The sequence below is a fragment of the Amphiura filiformis genome, chromosome 3 (genome assembly GCF_039555335.1).
Source record: "Amphiura filiformis chromosome 3, Afil_fr2py, whole genome shotgun sequence".
Lineage (NCBI taxonomy): Eukaryota > Metazoa > Echinodermata > Ophiuroidea > Amphilepidida > Amphiuridae > Amphiura > Amphiura filiformis.
The window spans coordinates 30,541,279-30,562,234 of record NC_092630.1 but is presented as its reverse complement, the minus strand read 5'-3'; the positions used below and the strand labels follow the sequence as shown (position 1 = coordinate 30,562,234).

General features: G+C 44.4%; 1 protein-coding gene across 1 annotated transcript in view; it reads left to right on the top strand.

The window, feature by feature from the left end:
* LOC140148344 (leucine-rich repeat serine/threonine-protein kinase 2-like) overlaps window positions 1–20,956 on the top strand; it is a 169,604-nt gene that overhangs the window by 80,890 nt on the left and 67,758 nt on the right. The window contains exons 23-27 of the mRNA XM_072170267.1: window positions 10,042–10,170; window positions 11,730–11,969; window positions 13,232–13,317; window positions 15,389–15,427; window positions 20,238–20,448. Of these exons, the coding sequence (XP_072026368.1) occupies window positions 10,042–10,170; window positions 11,730–11,969; window positions 13,232–13,317; window positions 15,389–15,427; window positions 20,238–20,448 (705 nt within the window). The remainder of the gene's footprint in view (window positions 1–10,041; window positions 10,171–11,729; window positions 11,970–13,231; window positions 13,318–15,388; window positions 15,428–20,237; window positions 20,449–20,956) is intronic.

The following is a 20,956-nucleotide window of genomic DNA, read 5'->3' as shown; positions in this document are numbered from 1 at the left end:
TTGTCATAATTGGCGGTCACTTCAAGTCATCCCCAAGTCAAAGAGGTTCAGGAATGTCCGCTCATTGTTGATTGTTAGTTAACCCACCACTTGAACAGGATTTGGCCAAAGCAAACAAAGACTAGAGCTATTTACTAACTCTATACATAAGTATAAGCTTATTATCCTCTTCAACAATAGGATTAAAGATTGGCGTTTGACTGACACTAAAATGAGAAACATGTGGGACAAACATTAGGTATATATGAATACAACCTTTATGCACATTTTGCACTGTAATTTGAAATACAATTTGCTGACTTTACGAGCGGTTTGATATGGATGGTCTCATATTTATCTTGCTGTCTCTTTCACCTGCTTCTCGCTCCCTCTCTTACTCCCTCCTCTCTCTCTCTCTCTTGCTTCCTCGCCTGTGCTCTATATCTCTCTCACCTCCTGTCTGTTTATAAATCGCCTGTCTCCCTCCTTTTGCTTCTATTCTTCTGTTACTATTTCTCTGGCTCTGCTTTATTCTGTCTCTGTATCTTACTGTCCTTCCCTCTGTTGTGTGTGTGTGTGGGGGGGGGGGTGTGTCCATCTTTCTCTTTCCCTCATTCCTCTTTGCTCTTGGACTATTCCAATTAAAATCCATACACCTCATATTATTATTATTAAAGGACATTTCTATAGCGCTCTACAGATAACACAGCGCTTTTGCTCCACCACAAAATACACAAGAAAAAACTAAATAAAAACAACAACAAGAAATTACTGATTTGGAAAAAGATACGTCTTCAGAAGACGTTTAAAAGCAGCCACAGATTCCGCTTCTCTGACATAAACAGGGAGCTTGTTCCAGTGCTGGGGCCCAAAAACAGCAATCCCCGGCTCTTTTACTGGAGCGAACTGTATAGAGCCTTGTTTTGTCAGATGATGAGCGAAGCCTGAGACTGCTTCTAGATGAATCTGGATGATTATAAACGTGACAAGATCTTGTAGATATGCCGGAGCAGTACCTGATATGCAGTTGTATATGTGCAACATGATTTTGAAATTAATTCTTTTCTTTCACCGGAGCCAATGGAGGGTATTCAACAAATCGGCAGAGCACCTGTCTCGTCCACATGCAAATATCAGCCTGGCTGCCTTATTTTGGAGACGCTGCAGCCGTTTTAGGTCCATTTCACGGGCACCATACATGAGGGAGTTGGCATAGTCTATGCGAGACAAGACAAGTGCTCTGACGGCATGATGACACACATCCTGACTGAGAAAACATCGTATCCGCCATAAGTTACGGATGTGAAAGTTGAGAGTTTTACTAAGATTGCTAATATGGGAAGACATATTAAGAGCTCCATCAAAAACAACACCTAAGTTCTTAACATTGGCAGATGGTTTGATTGAGTGGTTGCCCAAGCTCAGCTCAATGACGGAAGCTTATTGAGAGCTCTATTGGTGGCAATGATGAAAATTCCGCTTTGTCCTGATTGAGCTGCAGCTTGTTATTAACCATCCAAGAGTTAATATCAGAAATACAGGCAGACATGTTATTGAGCACACGCTCACGGTCACCACTGACTTTGGGTTCAAAGGCAGCATAAAGCTGTATATCGTCAGCATAACAATGAAAGCATATGTTGTAACGATTTAATGATTTCACCAACGGAACGGTATACATGATGAAACACTGAGGGCCAATGATGGAACCCTGGGGTAATGAGTAAGTGAGCGTATGCTCAATAGACATGTCGTTGTTAATTACCACTCTGACGTTACGTTGATTAAAATATGACCTATACCAGGAATGGACTGTGCCATCGATATTGAAATCTGATTTGAGTCTATTCAACAGGATATGGTGATCCACAGTATCAAAGGCTGCTGACATGTCAAGCAGCACCAGGAAGACAACTTTACCATGGTCCACGTACTGGAGGATGTCGGTTTTTACCTTTAACAGGGCGGTTTCAGTACTGTGAGACCTCTTATAGGAGGATTGGTTCACTTCACCCAGGTTGTAGTTGTCAACATGTGTGACTACCTGACATGACGCAGCCTTTTCAATAACCTTACACATGAATTTCATGTTGGCCACTGGCCTATAGTTCTTTAGGATATTGTTGTCAAGATTTGATTTCTTGATCACAGGAGTGATATTAGACTCTTTGAGTGCATTTGGAAAAATAGCAGATATTAACGAACTGTTGACAATTTTTGTGAAAATCGGCAACAAGATCGGAAGATTATCCTTTACAAGCCACGTCGGCAGAGTATCTAAGTTACATGTTTTACTAGGAAACCTTTTTATGATCTTCTCAATATCTGTCTCAGATAGCGGAGTGAATGTGTTTAAGCAACAGTTAATGTTAGCATCAAGATTACTGGGTTCTATAGAGTCAGAATTCGCAATACTATCATCAGTAGAACTAGGAGAAACATTAACATTGGCCCTGATCTTCTCAACTTTTTCGATAAAAAAGGAGAGAAACTTGTTGGCAAGAGCTTGATCAGGACAATCAAGAACAGGTAGTATTTTTTGAGATTTGTTAAGCAACCCATATGGAAGACAATATCTTAATCCTCCACACAGGGAGTGTGCATTTCAAATGGGGTCACCTGAATGGGCCACTCAATTTTAAATCCATACCCCCTGTGTAGGAGATTACGGTCATGTCTTCCACAGGGGGTATATGGCTTTCAACTGGAATGACCCATTCTTATTCTCTCACACCTGCCAGTGAATTCCTATATCGTCACTGGGCGGGGAAAACCTCATATGTACTTTTGGCCCTTGAACATGGATAAAGCCTTGTAGACTTTATATTGAAGAGGTTGCTTCATCCATGTTCAAGGGCCAAAATTACATGCAGAAAACATCTCGACTCAGTACACGGTCGATCTTACCGCTTCCGATGTTGATTAAGATACTTCTTGCATCGATCCCGAGATGCGGAAAAACCAATAGTCATTTTGTCCCACATAAATGAATAAATAACAAAAACCCCGATCCCCGGTGGACTCACCCAAAAGGTGACGCCACACCATATGATCGCCCTTATCCTCCTTGGTCTCCGACTGACACAGACGTGCTTATCGATTGTTCATAGCACTGTGTATCAATTTCTCGACCAAGGCGAGATATACGGTTGTAGTTTCACACCTTAGGTAAAACCAAACCGGTATTGTTCGGCTGAGGATAGTTTTGACGGCATTTTATGGGGAAAAAGTGAAAAAAAACGATCCAAAACTTAGCTACATATCGTGCCTCCGTTTGTATACGGGACACACGAGCAATTCAAAATGGCCGATCGTTGACGCCATTCATTTTGTTTCCCACGTAAAACAACCATTGCAGCCTGTAAGTTACAATAGATGTTTGTACATACACATTGTATTTCATGTACGGTAGGTTATTGTTGCTATGTTAGGGTGATTACTCTATCGTTATGTCTTCATTACCGTCCGATAAGACGAAAGTTAATCAGATATTCATACGGTGGGGATTGGTAGGGACCCGCCTGACATTTTAGTAATAAAGTTAGCCAGTCCTTACTTTACCACTAACGTTAGCGACCAGCCTCCGTGCTCAGGTTTGCTTACTGGGCTTGAGTCGCGTGTTGTTGGGGGGTAGTGCCCCTCTCCTTTTCTCCTCGCTTCGCCGCTCGCCCTGTCGGGCTTGCCCTTCCTGGTGACGGAGCGGGACCCACACCCGCTCTGTTTCACCCACAGGAGTGCTCATGATCTTCTAGATGTCTTTCTTTTGCTTAGGACTCTCCGAGTTCCAGCTTGACGATTGGGATAGGCTCCATCATCGCCATAAGACGAAGAAGAAATCTACCAAGGGCACTGGTAAGGTCGACACGGTGGATTCTGCTGTGACAGCCCCTATGGGTCATGGCAGGTCTGCTTAAGGGGCTCCGGTCCCCGGACAAGCAGGCGGTTCCTTCGGGACTGCTAAGCGCGTCCAAAGGCTCAGCAGCCAGCGAAAGCACTGACTATACGCCGGAGCAAAGTAGCAGGCAGCAGAGCGGTAACCACCAGCGAAAACCCTAGCGGGTTTTGCAGCAGGAGGATACCAGTCGATACGGTAGATTCTGCTGTGACAGCCCCTATGGGTCATGGCAGGTCTGCTTAAGGGGCTCCGGTCCCCGGACAAGCAGGCGGTTCCTTCGGGACTGCTAAGCGCCCAAAGGCTCAGCAGCCAGCGAAAGCACTGACTATACGTCGGAGCAAAGTAGCAGGCAGCAGAGCGGTAACCACCAGCGACAACCCTAGCGGGTTTTGTAGCAGGAGGATACCAGTCCTCTAGCCAAAACCCTCACGGGTTTTTAGCAGGAGGACACCCGGCTGTTGCCGGCATATCTACGGGCTCAAACAGCCACAGTAGTAGCCAGCAACGGGCAGCATGCAAGGGTACCCGGCTTGCCTGGGTTGAACCCTAGCATGCATGGGTTCAGCAGAGACGATACCGCTGCTAACGCTGTGGGTGTAGTCTTAGCAGAACCAACTGGGGTTGTCACACGGCAGCGCTCCATGGCGGGACCGCCGAGTGATACCCTGGGCCCTAGAATAGCTGCTGGCTGTCCACAGGACTGGCTGGCGATTATTCAGGGGTTGGGCTCGCAGTCTCTCACGGGACAGCGACCCAGGTGCATTCGGTGGCAGCTACAAAGACGAGCCACGGCTTGACTTCAGTGGTAGCCGCTATGCACCCGCCCATAGCTGCTGTGAGTGGTCCGCCACACACAGCGACCTTGGGCGAAGCTCTAGAGGGTACAGTAAGTAGCTTGAACAGCCTAGCTGATCAACAACCCACTTATGTCCTCGAGAGCCAGCGGAGCGTGGGTGATCCATTACCGTCAATGGGTCAATGACCCTCTCTTGATCGATCACTGTCAAATCAACAGGGCATAGCTCCATTGATTGACGCTGCCTATTCAGCTGGCGAGGTGATTGATCGGGGTATGCACGCCAGCTACCCGTGGTACTAGGCAAGCTCCCTCTAGCCAAGGGACAGCCGGTATAGCGGGTAACCATACACACGGCTTGATCCCTTGCGGGGAACGCAGTGAGGCATGGGTACAGTGGTACACAGCCGGGAGCCCTCACGGGTACCCATGCTAGTACCGCGCCGGTACCCCGCCAGCACACAGCTTGATCCCCCAAACAGGGAACGCAGTGTGGCGAGGGTACAGCGGTCCACAGTTGGGACCCCTCAAGGGTACCCACGCTGATACCGCACCGGTACCGCAGCACTCGCTTTAGTCGCCACAGTCTCTGTGGCAACAAGGGGGAGGCGGTGCTGGTACTGCAGTACCATGGGGTTACCCTGGTGGCGGATCCTTTCAGGGTCAGCTGCCGGCTGGGTATGCCCCGTGGTACCCGCCGCAGGGTGTTTCTTCCACGGCCTAGCACCGTGGCAAGTGTCGCCAGCGATGGCCACGCAGTACCAACATCAGCTGTTGACCAGGCCAGCCGGCATGGGGCTAACCCAGATCTTGATCAGGGTAGGCCCGTGCTGCTAGCGCTTAGGACGACGGCTGCGAGAGCATGCGGACCCAGTGGTGCCATGGCGGATACCTCAGGGTCTTGCGGGAGTACTCCCTCTTCTGCTGGCAGGTAGTCGGCGAGCCACACAGTGGTTATGCCTTCTTACCCGCTTTCAGATGCCCGTCCTCAGTTACCGTCATCATCGGAGCATGATACGGATACTGTGGGCGAGGGAAAGGAGTCGGAAGCTGAGTCCGTAGTGACATCACTACAATCTCCTTCCCCGCTGCCCCGCCGAGGGGAGCAACAGCACTGATCTTCCTCCGGACACCCCCTAAGGGGAGTCCATGGAGGAGGACCAGGGATCCTTTCAGTAGGATGCTCAGCTGCTGCTTCCTCACAGGGGACGCCTGCACTCTCATTCCCGCAAACCTCACGGGTAGATATCGTAGGGCTGTCGAGCTCAGTAGAGCTATGACGCCGCTGCGCTTGCACGCTTCCTCTGCGTGTAACGCGGAGGACCACGGACCTACCTGAAGGGATCCGAGAGGGACCCAGATGTCGCTGCGTATCACGCCAGACAACATCTGAGCTCTTCCGCGAGGTGAGCCTATTAGCGGTGCTAACAGCTAGCCTCAACGAGAGCTCCATGGGCCTAGCCCATAGGGTGTCCACTGGCGCTGGGTGGGGCCTGCCACTCCATTCGCTCAACGCGATGGAAAGGCAGGGTCCTTTTCTCTTTGGATGCTTCTGCGCCACGGTGGAGGACCGTGCAAAGAAGCTACCAACGGAGCACTCTGAAGAAGTCGGAAACTGCCCTTACCATGGGTAGGAGCTCCGACTTCAGCAGGCCGTGCACCACCAACAGTACCCGAGCCCACTACCTCTGTAGCACCCATTTCTGGGAGGCGCAAGGGTAGCACAGGAACAGCTGGCAAGCCCCAAGAAGAGCAAGCGCTAGGCAGAGCATTCCTGGGGGCTCAGCGGTTTTCCACAGGGGATCTCCCAGTGGATCGACCGCTATGGCTTTCACCCAGAGGTGGGAAACCATCTCTTTGAGTGCCTGGGTATGGTCAGTGGTGAGTGGGGGTTACAGACTGGCAACCCAGTCTCCCCACATTCGCCTGCACATTTCAGAGGTCCACAGTAGTGCCGTCAGACGGCCCCCAGCGTCCGGGCACTACTGACAGGGATCACACAGCTTCTCACGAAGCGGGCGATTGTCCCGGTCTACCCCCGTTCTGGTGATCTTGGAGCCATTGGCTCCAAGGAAGACTGGCGACGGGAGCCCCATCCGAACCGCAGGCTGTTGAACACGCTCTTCAGGCCCAAGAGGTTCAGAATGGGGACTCTCGCCGGTGCTAGCCTGCCCCATCAGGGGCATGGGAACAGCATCGCTAGATCTCTCGGACGCCTATCTGCATATGCCAATCGCCTCTCAAGATCGGAGGCATCTGCGCTTCTAGGTACAGGATCAAAATTACCAGTTTTGATACCGCCATCCGCCTGTCCATCTCTCCCAGGGTGTTTAACACTCTTGGTCAGAGCGGTGGCAGAGTACCTGAAGCACAGGGGTGTCAACATCAGTTGCTACCTGGACGTTTGGCTCATATACGGACGCACTCCACTGAAGACTACGGGTCTCATGGGGTTGATAGTCCGTAGGGTGCGGACCCTGGATTTTTGATCAGCTCAAAAAGTCCAGCGTGGTCCCGACGCAGACACCACTATTTGTAGTGGCCCAGATCACCCTCACGGAGGGGTTCGCGGTGCTCTCACCCGAGCGGGTGATTTAACATGGTGCGGTGTGCCTGACTCTTGGCCGAGTCTCGGCAAAACCCGCTGTGGCATGGATGAAGGTGGTAGGCCTAATGGCCAGTATGGTAGACCTCGTACTGTACTGCCGCTTTCTGCGTTAGGGCTTACCCAACTACACCTTCTAGCCTGCTTGCAGGCCCAGTCGTCACCCAATATCCCTCGCGGTTCCGTTGTCGGAGATCGTGCGAGAGGAACTCTGGTGGTGGACCCATCAGCCCAATTTGACCCAGGGTGTCAGGTTTCCTGCACCCCCGGTATGTCACGTAGTGACGACCATAGCGTCAAAACGGGGCTGGGGGGTCCACATCCACGGAGACCCCGTCTCGGGCCTATGGGGGCCATAGAGACAGAGTTTCACATCAACCTCCCCGCGCTTACAAGGATGTGATCGTTGAATCACATCCCGTTGTCCTGACGGATAACACAACCGTGGTAGCCTACCCCAACAGACAAGGGGACTCCGGCCACCACGATTGAGCCTGCATGCACGACACCTGATAGGGTGGTGCAAGTTCAGGCAGATTACGATGAGAGCGATACACATCGCGGGCGTCACCAGCATCCTCGCGCACAATCTGTCACGAGGAAGGGTGTCGGGACCAGCAGAATGGTCCCTTGTTCGCAGAGTCGCTCAGACGATCTTCAAGGGATGTACCACCCCTCGAAAGATCTGTTCGCATCTCATCGCAATCATCCACTGCCGGTGTACTGCTCAAGGGTCGCGGACCCCAAGCATTCACCGTGGACGCTCTGTCCATAGACTGGGGAGGATGACAGCTTATGCAGTCCCTCCGATCTCACTACTCATGAGGGTGGTGACCAAGATCGGGTGGGAAGACTGCATTGTCATTCTGCTAGCGGCAAGGCCGCTGGCACTCCCCGAGGTACCAGATCTACTCCGGATGCCCGGAGCGGAGGTACCCAGTCTATCACTAGAGCACCTGCAGTTAGCTGCATGGCCCTTACCAGGAACGCAAGAGCGGAGGGATACTTTTCATCAGAAGCTGTTTTTCTCATCGCCGGGCTAGACGGAAGTCTACCCTCCGCACGTATAGCCAGAGTCTGGCTCCATACTACGCTTGGTGCAATGAGACAAATAGCTCTCCGCTAGAGCCTCTGTGCTGCTAGTTCCGGAGTTTCTGACAGAAAAGTTCCAAGCAAGACTTCAGCGGGCCACTGGGGCCAGCTATAAGTCAGCTGTCCTCTCCATACACCGAGGTTTCGAGACGGGTCGACTATCATAACCGATGGTTACCTTATTAGTCTACGCCGCGACGGTATGTTCAACGAGTGTCTACCAAAAAGGAAAGTGATCCTCCTAAGGGATCCCAACACAGTCTTAGATTACTTTAAGGGTCACCCTTTTGACCTTCCGTCAAAAGCGACGCTTAAATACGTAACTCTCAAGATGGCTTTCCGGTTTGGCGCTGGCTTCGCGGACGGCGGTGCTGAGTTGCACACGGTCTCGAGGTTAGCTTCCGTGTTCACAAACACTGGAGCGACACTGTTTCGGGCGCTCTGTTCTCGTGATCTACGAACGGCGCGGTGCATACCGACATTCGTCCCTCTCCAATCCCCAGGGTTGGGCATGGTTCGGCTGAAGCCAAAGATAGGCTGGGGTGTCCGATAAGGCGCTACAGCACTATTTCTTCCGAACACAAGCCTTGCGAGGGACTCACGACCGCATTCATCACCCTTACAGAGCCTTTTCGGTCCAGCCGCTGTCGCAATGGCTGGTCCAGGTGTTGGTGGGGTCCGGGGATCGCGAAGGTTTCGCGTCCCCACGACACCCACTCGACACGAGCTATCTCATCATCTTGGGTATACCGCTCGGTTGTCCCTTGAGGAGATCTAGCAGGCGGTGTCCCGAAGCCACCTTCGCCTTCTCTACGATACTTCCGCTTACGTTAGTAATCAGAGACGGGCGGAGGTTTACCGACATTGTTCGGCGATCATAATACGGTGGTGTACGGGTACCAGGTTTTCAGACTATACAGAATACTCAGCATTGTCAGAACCAGTGTCGCTATTCTTAACCACCAAACTTATTACGTAAGGAGGTTTATGTCTGTGTTCGCGTGGTCTTTTTTGTTCCCCGACCGTTGGGGGTAAATATTTTCTGGCCTCGCGAAAACCATCGTTACCCGCTCCCGATCCCTGATCAGACGCTGACCAATCTTGTACCTCCATCCGTCGGTTACTTGCTAGATCGATCTTTCAGATGTTGATGCAAGAAGTATCTTAATCAACATCGGAAAAGGTAAGATCGACCGGTGTACTGAGTCTAGTCCCAAACAAAAATGTTTGGTAGACTCATAACCGTGCGATCTTACCTTCCGATGTTGATTATCCCGACCCCGCCACCCCCTACAAGTTTGGTCCGAGTAGGGGATCCCAAGTCGGATAAGGGATTTATCATATGGTGTGACGTCACCTTTTGGGTGAGTCCACCGGGGATCGGGTTTTTTTGTTATTTATTCATTTATGTGGGACAAAATGACTATTGGTTTTCCGCATCTCGGATCGATGCAAGAAGTATCTTAATCAACATCGGAAAGGTAAGATCGCACCGGTTATGAGTCTACCAAACATTTTTGTTTGGGACTAATATTTACTTTTGGCCCTCGAACATGGATAAAGCCTTGTAGGTGTAGACATTATATTGAATGGTTTGCTTCATCCATGTTCAGGGGCAAAAAGTACATACGGCGATATATAACATTTCATTTACCTTTTGTTATCTCATGCCAGATGCCTTTGATGTGAATGAGTTGTCACCTGTTCATAGAGTTACCAGAAGAGAAGCCAAAAGAAGGTCAAGCTCTGTGTCAGAGGGTGTCACACCATTTAGGTTGGTGAGACAGATGAGCGTTGATCATGGTACGTGATATGGTTACTCCTGGTGTTGCCATTTTGTCTTGTCTTAATTTGCCATTTTGTTCGCTTTGTTTGATATGGTTTTGGGTTATGGGCTACGGTTCAACTTAGGGTTAGTATTTAGGGTTTGGGAAAGTTGGTTTTTTGATTTGATTTGTTCGGGTTTTGACAACCCTGGATAACCCAAGAAAGCCTCTATTGAAGCTTATTTCCATTGGGGTTCATTTGAACACCGGGACGGGTTGGGAACAGTCTGAGGTTAACACCCTACTCTTTTCGAAACTGGCTGCGAGATACATGTACAGGTATGGCTCTCTGCACACGGAACCGACGGCTTAACGTTCCCTCCAAAGGACGGAGTACTTTCATGATTCATTTACCCAATTCTAAATAAACCATGGGGAGAGCGGAAATCAGAATTTAATCTACAGAGGTTGCCAAATAATTTCAGACTTTTTTTCCAAGTCAATATCCCAGCAAATCGCCTCCGCCTGGAATTGAACCCGGGACCTCATGCAGTAAAGGCAAGTACCCTAACCATTGTGCCACGCTCTCCCATTTGGTGTTAGGTATTTGGGATTAATAGAGAGGAGAAATGGCACATGGATGATATGGAAGACTGAAGTAGAATAGGACCAAATAGCAAACAGCTGGTATCATTATCTGATGGTAAAAATATAATATTATGTTATATGAGTAAATAGTAAGTCATTGGTCAGTGGCCGTTTTAGTCACATCATTTACCGAAGATTGGTCAATGTAAATCATATCAATGGACTGTGAACTTGTAAGATTCATATGACAAGCTAATGTTTTGGATAATACTGTTTAATTGTATTCTGTGAATCCATACGTATGTTTGTTGAGCATTTGTGGAGCACAGTGTAATCATTTTGAGCTGGGTGAGAGGCAGACTTCTCTTAGAAATAAATATTTGGGGACAGAAAGCTATTTTGAGTTCATTTGCCAAGACCAAATGAAAAAGTTTCATTTTTTCTGCTGACAGTTTTGCCAGAAACTGTTTGGCTTTCTCAAAGCGTTGATGATGTTAATGATCCATCTGCTTGGAGGCAGGAGTAACACTTCAGAATCAAAACATCTGGTGATGGTTCCTGCTCCAAGTAGAAAGACCTGTAACATCATCAATGCTTTGAGAAAGCCAGGTTTCTGGTGAAACTGTCAGCAGAAAAACACAAGATTTTCATTTGGTCTTGGCAAATGGAATCAAAATATCTGATTAATTAACAAACCTTAATGAATCTCTTCAATCACAATCAGGGACAGAAAAATTTAAATTAAAGCAGCACTTTTTGGATCATCTTTTCCCTCCAACTAACAGGGACAAACTTTTCTATACCTTAACCTTTGACCCGGGCTTTGACCTCTGTGTATATCCAGGCTGGTTATGTGCCCCTTTAGCTGGGAGTAATGTTGTATTATTGCAGAGATTTTAAACAGAATATTTATTTTCATGTTCAGATATCATACATAACTTGCACCAAAGTCTGAACTGCCAAATTAAAAGTTTAATTTTAGATATTTTTCACATTCCTTTGTTGCAGGAGACGAAGATCTACCACAACGCAGACAGTCCTCCGTAACAGATGAAGTGAGCAGTGCAGAACGGAGACGCTCCAGTAGTCCTAATAGACGACTGTCTCGCAGTCCTATTAGACCACGGGGCTCCAGCAGTCCTAACAGAAGATCAACCAGTTTCCTCAGCATGCATCGAGAGTCTATAAGTAGTGCCAATCTGCCTATTAATCCAGATGATCCAAGGTGTCTTGCCAGTCTTAGGAAAGGTAGGTCAAAGTTAAAAAGCCAGAGGTCAGTCAGGTGAAACTTGACTATTTAACAACATCTCATAACAGTACAAGATTTGAAATTAAATCATCAGATTTGCACACTTATCAATTGGATGATAATGATAGGGCCTAAAAAAATTGTTTGATTGACGTAACATGAAAAAAAATTAGGGTAGGTCGGTCGGCAATTTTTTTCTTTTTTTTAAAAATTTTAATCTTTTTTTTAAATTTTTTATTCATTTTTTGCAAAAAAATAAGAAAAAAAGTCTAGGGTCGGGTCTATTTTTAGGGTCGGTCGGGTTACGCCAATCAAACAATTTTTTTTAGGCCTAATTGACATGTTTTGTCTTTTGTAATTTAGGCAAAGGGAAAAAAATGTCCAATTGGCATAACCCAACTAATCCTAGCAATCTTCTTGGAATGAATTTGTTACACACACTCATTATGACAAACAGTAAATTTGCCGTCATAAACCAAAAGTCTAAACAAAACATCAGGAGATGAGATTATTGCGTTCGAATGGTTTGGAGAGTCAAAATGAAGTATTTAAATTATCTAAACGTGGGAAGTACATCTCACCACGGCTTGCAATTGATGCACAGATAATATGGCATGCACTCGATGCATGTGTATCATGGCTTGTGGCACTGTAATCAATATTCAATTATGCAACACTTGTGAAACCGGAAAACTTGTGGTGCTTTTTGAACAGCCATTCCATTGTTTCTGCATCAAATTCAGCAAGCCCGTAAGCTCCAATTGGCAGGTGATAAAGATGACACTCTGATATAACATGATCAACCATCTGATGCTCTGCTCCACACTCACAAACCCCATCTCCACATATTAGCCTTAAAAATCCAACCCTTGGCTGGTGTTCTCACTGTTGCCCCAAGCGGGTGCACATTATTTGGGTGGGGCATACACTAGTGCCAATGCAGATGTGTGAAGAGTTGTTGCACATGCTCCCCGCCGGGGGCTCCCCGTCCAGTTCCTACAAGGCGATGGATGAGTTTACTATGTGCCATAATTATATATCGCTGCCATTTGGCTTTCCCGTTTGTTATTAAGGTGGAAGCAGCTATTGATACTGTCTCTGAATAGGAATTTCAAAAAATATGTAAATAGTATAATCACTATAATGTATAAAATATAATTATATAGGCTGCATCAAAAGTTCCTAACTTTTCCTATGCTTCAACAAAGCATGACTGGGTATGCATTAATATGATGTTAACTCTTTTGTTTCTTGTGTGCAGAACTGTCATCAACAGAATCTCTATCTATAGATGATACGTCAATATCGGGTGATGATGCGTCTGTATTCAATGAGCCACTCACACAGGTAAAAATAATTATGTATAAGGCAAACAAAGTGTCTCAAAGCTGTCGTCTGCATTCGTTTTGCGGTGCGCATTTGTCTCATAAAAATTTGGCCAATTAAATTTTTTTCCAAATAATTTCTTTCTTTTTCTTCAATTTTGTTGAAAATATGTTTTGTTGGAAGAATTGTGCAAGTAATACTTAAAATTAGTGAAAATATTTTGGTATGTGTTTAAGAATTTAAGTTTTGAAAGTTCTGAGCATCACAACCTTTCTTAAGCTTACTTTGAGGTGAGTTTGAGTTGGGGAGAAATAGTGGAGAAAAACTGCATTCAGCATTAGATTTAAAATCCTCACAACCTTTTTTGTCTCGCCTGATAAGGTTGTCTCGCCTGATAAGGCAGGAGACTATATAATCACTTTTCCGTATGTATGTGTGTATGTATGTATGTGTGTATGTGTGTGTGTATGTGACAAATTTGGTTAAAGTTTTGGTTAAAGTTTGCTTTCCGCCTATTTTCTCGGAGACTATGAGTCGCACGTTCCTCAAACTTGGTGGGTGGGTGCATCTTGACCCGAGACAGAACCAGTTCGTATTGGTTAGTGGGTCAAGGTCACTGAGGTCATCTAGGGGTCATCTGAGGTCAAATTAGTAAAAACTGTTGTATGGCCATGAAACTTGGTGGGTCCAGTCAACATTTAAAGCCAAATTTTTGGAAGGTCATTTCGAGGTCACCAGGGGTCATCTGAGGTCAAATTAGTAAAAAGTGTCGGATGGGCATGAAACTTGGTGGGTACAGTCAACATTTGAAGCCAAATTTTTGGAAGGTCATTTCGAGGTCACCAGGGGTCATCTGAGGTCAAATTAGTAAAAACTGTCGGATGGGCATGAAACTTGGTGGGTCCAGTCAACATTTAAAGCCAAATTTTTGGAAGGTCATTTCGAGGTCACCAGGGGTCATCTGAGGTCAAATTAGTAAAAAGTGTCGGATGGGCATGAAACTTGGTGGGTACAGTCAACATTTGAAGCCAAATTTTTGGAAGGTCATTTCGAGGTCACCAGGGGTCATCTGAGGTCAAATTAGTAAAACTGTCGGATGGGCATGAAACTTGGTGGGTCCAGTCAACATTTAAAGCCAAATTTTTGGAAGGTCATTTCGAGGTCACCAGGGGTCATTTGAGGTCGAATTAGTAAAAACAGTCGTATGGGCATGAAACTTGGTGGGTGCAGTCAACATTTAAAGCCAAATTTTGGAAGGTCATTTCGAGGTCATCTGAGGTCAAATTAGTAAAAACTGTCGTATGGGCAGGAAACTTGGTGGGTACAGTCAACATTTGAAGCCAAATTTTTGGAAGGTCATTTCAGGGTCACCAGGGGTCATCTGAGGTCAAATTAGTAAAAACTGTCGGATAGGCATGACACTTGGTGGGTCCAGTCAACATTTAGAGCCCAATTTTTGGAAGGTCATTTCAGGGTCACCAGGGGTCAAATTAGTAAAAACTGTGACAGTCACCATCAGCCAGATAATCGTGCCCAGCCGATAACCGCCAAATTCATTTACCGCTACCAAAAGTAATTGAAAAAGCAGGCGGTCGCAAAAGCAGGCGAGACTCGTGGTTCGAGAACCGCCTTGTTTAAATATATTTGCCAGCGAAGTAACATAATGTTACTATGTGAATGGGATCATGCGCTTGAGTAATGAACTACGATCGAAACAATCACCGCACAAAGTATATAGCACTCGAAGGCATTCCAAAATAGTGTGATCCAGTAACGAAGAGAATTACATAACCACTTTGATGCTGAATTTTGAGACATACCTTTTTTTTTTTTTGCTCCTGAGTATGACGGTAAAACAGTAATTCATCATAATGTATTTTGAATAAATAGATAAATTAGTGGTGCACTGTATATGGCAAGCTATTTGGGCTAGAACGCATTGCTTTTGGAAAGGAATGCATTGTGAAGTCAGAGGTTTTGACAGTTCATTGAAAGCAATGCACTGCTTATTAAAAAGATGCACAGGTATAAATCATAATGATGCACAGGTGTACAAGTATAAATAACAACTTGTGTTTCAATTTTATTGCAGAAAGATTATGAAGCATTATTGGCAGCTGCAGATAGTGAAGTTAGTCTAATGCTTATTAACTCACCGAGTGTGCCGTGTGTCTGTCTGTCTATCTGTCTGTTTGTGTGTTTGCTTCTATTCATTACTCACATATGCTGCATCTATGTATTTGCATTTGCAATGACATTTTCCTGTGAACAGGCCTCGCAGAATTTTAAAATTGCCATGTTGCCAATCAGGCAAGTCCACTTTGAAATGCACTTGCTTGACTTGATATTTTTATTTGCCCTTCTGTTTGCATATATTTATTCACCAAACCCAGTGGCGTAGATTTGTTTGTTCTTTGGGGTTGGAAATTTTAAAAAGTATAGTGAATCCATCACCTTTTGGCCACAAAATAAATTTTTGTTACAAATGCGCGCGAAGCTTGCAAGAATTTTTGCCATATTGAAGCTAAAGTAGTGAATATGCTACAACAAAAGTGGAATAAATTCGCGCGAAGCATACAAAAATTGGCATTTTTTAGGTTTTAATGGCCAAATATGAGGCTAATTTGTTCAGAAACCCACACACAGGCATCAACATTGGGGGAATGATTGCATGGACCATCCACCATCAAAATAATTGGGGTTCATCCACCGAGATCTACGCCTATGCCTAAACCATAACTGTGAAATTACAATATGGTAGTCACCAGACAAGGTATAGCATGAAGTACTGGGTATTTCTTATTGAGGGGCATAATTTGAATTGTAGGCCTATCTGTTGTTTTAGTTCTAGGTGACAGCCAGGCTTATATGTCAGTGTTTTTGGTTGTCCGATGTAAAATTTTGATCGTCCCGGGTTACTAGTTAGGGAATTCTGCAAGGCCTGGTTGTGAAATCTGTTTAACCTACTGTTTAGATACCCTTCAGTAGATTTTTCCAATATGAAGCAGTAAGTGATGAAGTGATGACATGATTTACCGATTAAAGTATGTTTAGACCTTTATTTCCATATATCCCATAATGCACTATTGTAGGACCCAGTTTTAGGGGACATTCTCATATCCATGTTACATACTATGTCATACGTACATGTACGTGTTCAAATGCTGGATGTCATTTGCTGCAGAGAAAAGAGTATTTGACCCCTTAACCAATGCATTGTGGGGTTATGTGGATGTTGGGTACTTTATTATTGCTGTTGTGTAGTTTATAAACATTTCAACCTGCATATAGTTTCATCCTCTAGCTTATCTTGTGGTCCTTTTGTTCACAGAGAATCCTCACCTTACCTATTATCTTCTCCATGCTTCTTGGTACATAAGACCATCACACTCTGGACTAAAGACATTTCTGCTGATACTTTCAATAGGAACTTCATCTGTATACAGAATAACAGTTCAAATTTGCCAATAATTAAATTGCACTTACATGTTTCTCAATGACTGATACTTTGCACCACTGTATCCTGGGGTACAACGGCAGGGCTGTACCTAGACTTGCTTTTACAGTAGCCAATAGGGTCGGTTAATCTTAACACTCCCTACGTACAGCCAACATCTGTTGATTCCTTCCCTGAACATTGAATTATTGGGTGAATTTTAAAACTGTATGAGGAATAATCATCTGGAATGTGTATGGCCTAATTGTACAAATGTAGTGTGTTATCGCTTACCCATATATCCAAGATGGCTGCTCACGCAACTCGCAATAATTATTGCGACTTGCAATGGGAGTGTGATTTCATGCAATTTGAAATAAAATAAGTTGCATTAGAACATGATAAAAATTAATGGTAAGACTACAAAATTATCTTGCCAGATGTATAGATCATTCATGTCAATCTAAAATTGTCACTAATAGATAAAAATCAGTATTTGATTTACTTTGTGAATGTTTGGAATGACTTTAAAAATTTAATAGATAATTCTATTGTAGAAATAATTAGGCTAAACATTTTGCTAGGCAAATCCAATAAAAAGTAACTCACTACTTTAGCTTTCGCCATCTGGGCTGATGGCTTGATCACAAGTGTCTTGTTTCACTGGTTTTCCCGCGGAGCGGCTTGTTGACATTTCCCGGAAGTGATGTTTGTTTTGTTTTGAGCAGTGGATCATATACGTGATCGAGAGAGACGATACCTTCATCGCAGTTGATTGCTTTGGCCCCCTTTTTGCGGATTTGGATAGCTTGTGAATGCTATTGTAGAAAGTTTTCACATTTCTCACCCCAAGTTTCTGTTTTCTCTTATATTCATATGTTTATCTTTTCAAATTAGTGACATGTGGAACAGGTAGATTTTCATGGTGATATTCAATTCCACTCAGTAAAAAAAAATAAAAGTGCAGTGATTTATAGTGCGCTATGCGAAGGCACAACACCTAGACGTTGATCCACAAGCCTCAGCACACTTTACAGTACTCATGATCCAGGATGATTTGCACTTCATATGCCACAAAATAGCCCTCTATATGAAAATAATGTGGCAGTAGCGAAAAGTACACACACAAGCGCAATATTGTGGCTAGAATCTGCCTAAAATGGCTGTCACATTTTAAGCTCTGAACTATGTCACCCCTTTTTATCAAGAAAGGTTTGCCTATCAGTTGCATGGTAGTGTTGGACATGTTGGACTAGATTTGAGATGCTTTCCATTATAGTCCAGGTTTAATGTACCCAATAATTGTAGTGTTTATATTTGCATTGCTTATGATGTGTTATTGCATGATTGTACTGTTATGCTGTTAGAATTATCATGCTAGTGACTTATTGATTTGTAGTGATGCATTTGTAAGTTCAAAATCTTGATTTATGTTTGTGCACATGCTTTGTTGTGTGACAATGTTGTTGCAGCTCATAATTGGACACTTGGATGTTTCTGGAAGTAAAATGTCATAGATTTTGGAAAGGTCTCGGCCTCCATCCCTATTGAGGGTGGGTCGGTCTCTTTCTTGATGAAAATCGCTTCTATCACTTTTCTTGGCAAAGGTTTTTCCTTCAAGATCAAGTTGTGTACAAGAGCTGAGAAAAAATATTCAGATCTGATCATTTTCCCAAAATATACTGTTGTGTCAAAATAAACATGTTGTTGCAACTTTCATTTGGTATTTTATGTTGAATGGGTATGTTCCACATTGTGAAGTCAAAATAAGGACATTCTAAAAATTCCCAAAAGTCAATCACTCCTACAAAATCTATGAATGTGCCTTTGATCATGATGTGAGAGAACCATTAAATTGGCTTATGCTAGACTGGCCCCCAGTCTCGGTTCGGTTCCATCTCTGGATAATGTAACAATAAATAATTACATAATGCCCTATGAAAAAAAATGCCAAAGTCCTGTAACCCCCCCTTATTTTCTTCAATGCCAAAAACCCATTCCTCTTCATCCACAAATCGACACTAATTACACCCACCACAGTCAACCATGCAGCAATATAGAAATATACTCAGTATTATAAGTGAACGCGAAAGTCCATTGAACGCTGATTCCGAGACTGGTCCAATCTGTTAGAGATCTCCCTTCCAAATATTCGTTCAACGAAGCATGTTGTTTCCGATGTCAATTACGAAAGCCCCGCCCCAGTTTCAATAGCACAAAGCTATGCCGCGGGATGTGACGCAAGATCGGATGGGACACTTGTCAACAACTGAGAGGTATTGAGCTCAAGTGGCACGCGTCTGATAGACCCATGGTACGCGCAGTAATAAAAGGCAACCACTGACTCGGACTTAGGCCTATTGTCCATATTATGTATATTATCGCGTGCGGTTTGCAAATGTTTGCACATTATTTAGCTAGGAAGCCTTTTCAAATATCCCGCTGCCAAGCTGCGTTGATTGGTCGGATACAATATCATTGTTTAGTCGCTTACACAAACGTTAATGTAGTGAAAACATGGACGTGGTATATAGAAAGATTGCATGACTCCAAATCCGTAAAAGTGAACTCCCAGCATTTTGTGGGAGCTGGAAGGCAAATTGCTTACAGACTGGGAGGGTCCATGTATTGGGTTGATTTTTAATGCTATGTAATCTACATTACCAGTCGTTCTCCATGGACCCGAGGGAGGGTCTAGCTTATGCAGGGATTCAAAGGCAGATATAAAAAAATATCCTATGTAAAATAGACATTTTCTTACTTCATTATATTTTCACACTCTTCACACTCTTCTAAACTTGTGGGAAATCAAAGATAGGAAACATTATTTTTTTTAGCATATAAGTCTATAGAGAAACTTGAAATTGATTAAATATGTGACTGTCCCATAGTGAAATTAAACAAAAAGCAGAATTCTTTTGCAGCTTGAAAATTGATTACGTGAGAATTTGAAGTGGATCATCAGTAGAATACAGAATAACCAGAATAGGTGACTCTTTTGTACAGCCTTAGACAAGTCTGTCTTTACATATAAAGCAAAGTAATTAACCACATGCATGAGGGAACCATTCTGACTTACACTATCTGTGCCTGCATTTTGTGACATGCAAACATGGCGGAATATACATTCTCACGTTTGATTTCTTTGGTTGAACATTTTTCTGCATTTTTTTCATCTTATCCCTTTTGCTACCCTTACATTCATGTAGGTGTTGGTGTCATCTCTATAGTCTGTCTCGTCCAAAGTTGAGATATGCCATTTTGGATTTTGCAGTGGCAGATTCTAATCAGGGTGTTTACGCGGTTGTGTCGCCAGCGTCCGAAAAATCGCCCTTCTGTGCGTGTGTATACGCCTAGTCGCAGGATTTGGTTATCGCACACGACTCGAAAACTGCCATTGTGAAGTCCAACATGGCGTTACTCACAACTTGAGTCAAGACACAGTATATACCTTATACGCTTTTCAGTAATTTTAAGCATTCATGTGCATTCATTTCTCATGCAGTCTATGCAAGTTGGCTCAACTTCTGCCGGCCTTTCAGCAGCAGCTAACCAAGTGCGTCTAGCAGTCCATATAGCAAATTCTACCTCATTTGCTATATCGGATTTGGAGTCGAGTGACCACGATAGCACAGATCCAGAGGTGGGTTCTAGCAGTGAGCTAGCAAGAGGTATGCCTGATGTGGTTATTGAATGTAGTCCATCTGTTGATGAAGGTATGTGATTGTTAATGTAAATTGCATGGCTATCATTAGATTCACCTGAAGAGATTAGACTTAAAGCGTTCAGCTTCAGAATAGCCCCATGCATAAGGCTATGGTACATTGGCCTTATTGGATTGCCATATTGGATTGACATATTGGGGGACCAAAATGGTATACTTCCTGCATTTTATGCAAAAGCAGTGTAACACACATAATCATGCATAACTCACAAATACAAAATCAGAATCAACTGAAATTTTGGGAATAAGCTTTTTTTTGTGGATATCTACTGAAAAATGTCATAAAAAGAGGATCACAAAATACTCCTTTAAAGCAGATTCTAGACAAAATTTCCAGTTCAGTTAGATTTGAAAGTAGTCGCTAACTAATGAATCATGTTTTCTTTAGTGAACATTTTGTTATTCCAAGTAAGTTTACAAGGAGATAGATCTTTGTGGGTGACTATGGTGTATAATTTGGACACAATGCTTGTAATCCCCATGCATTATTTATAGTAGCA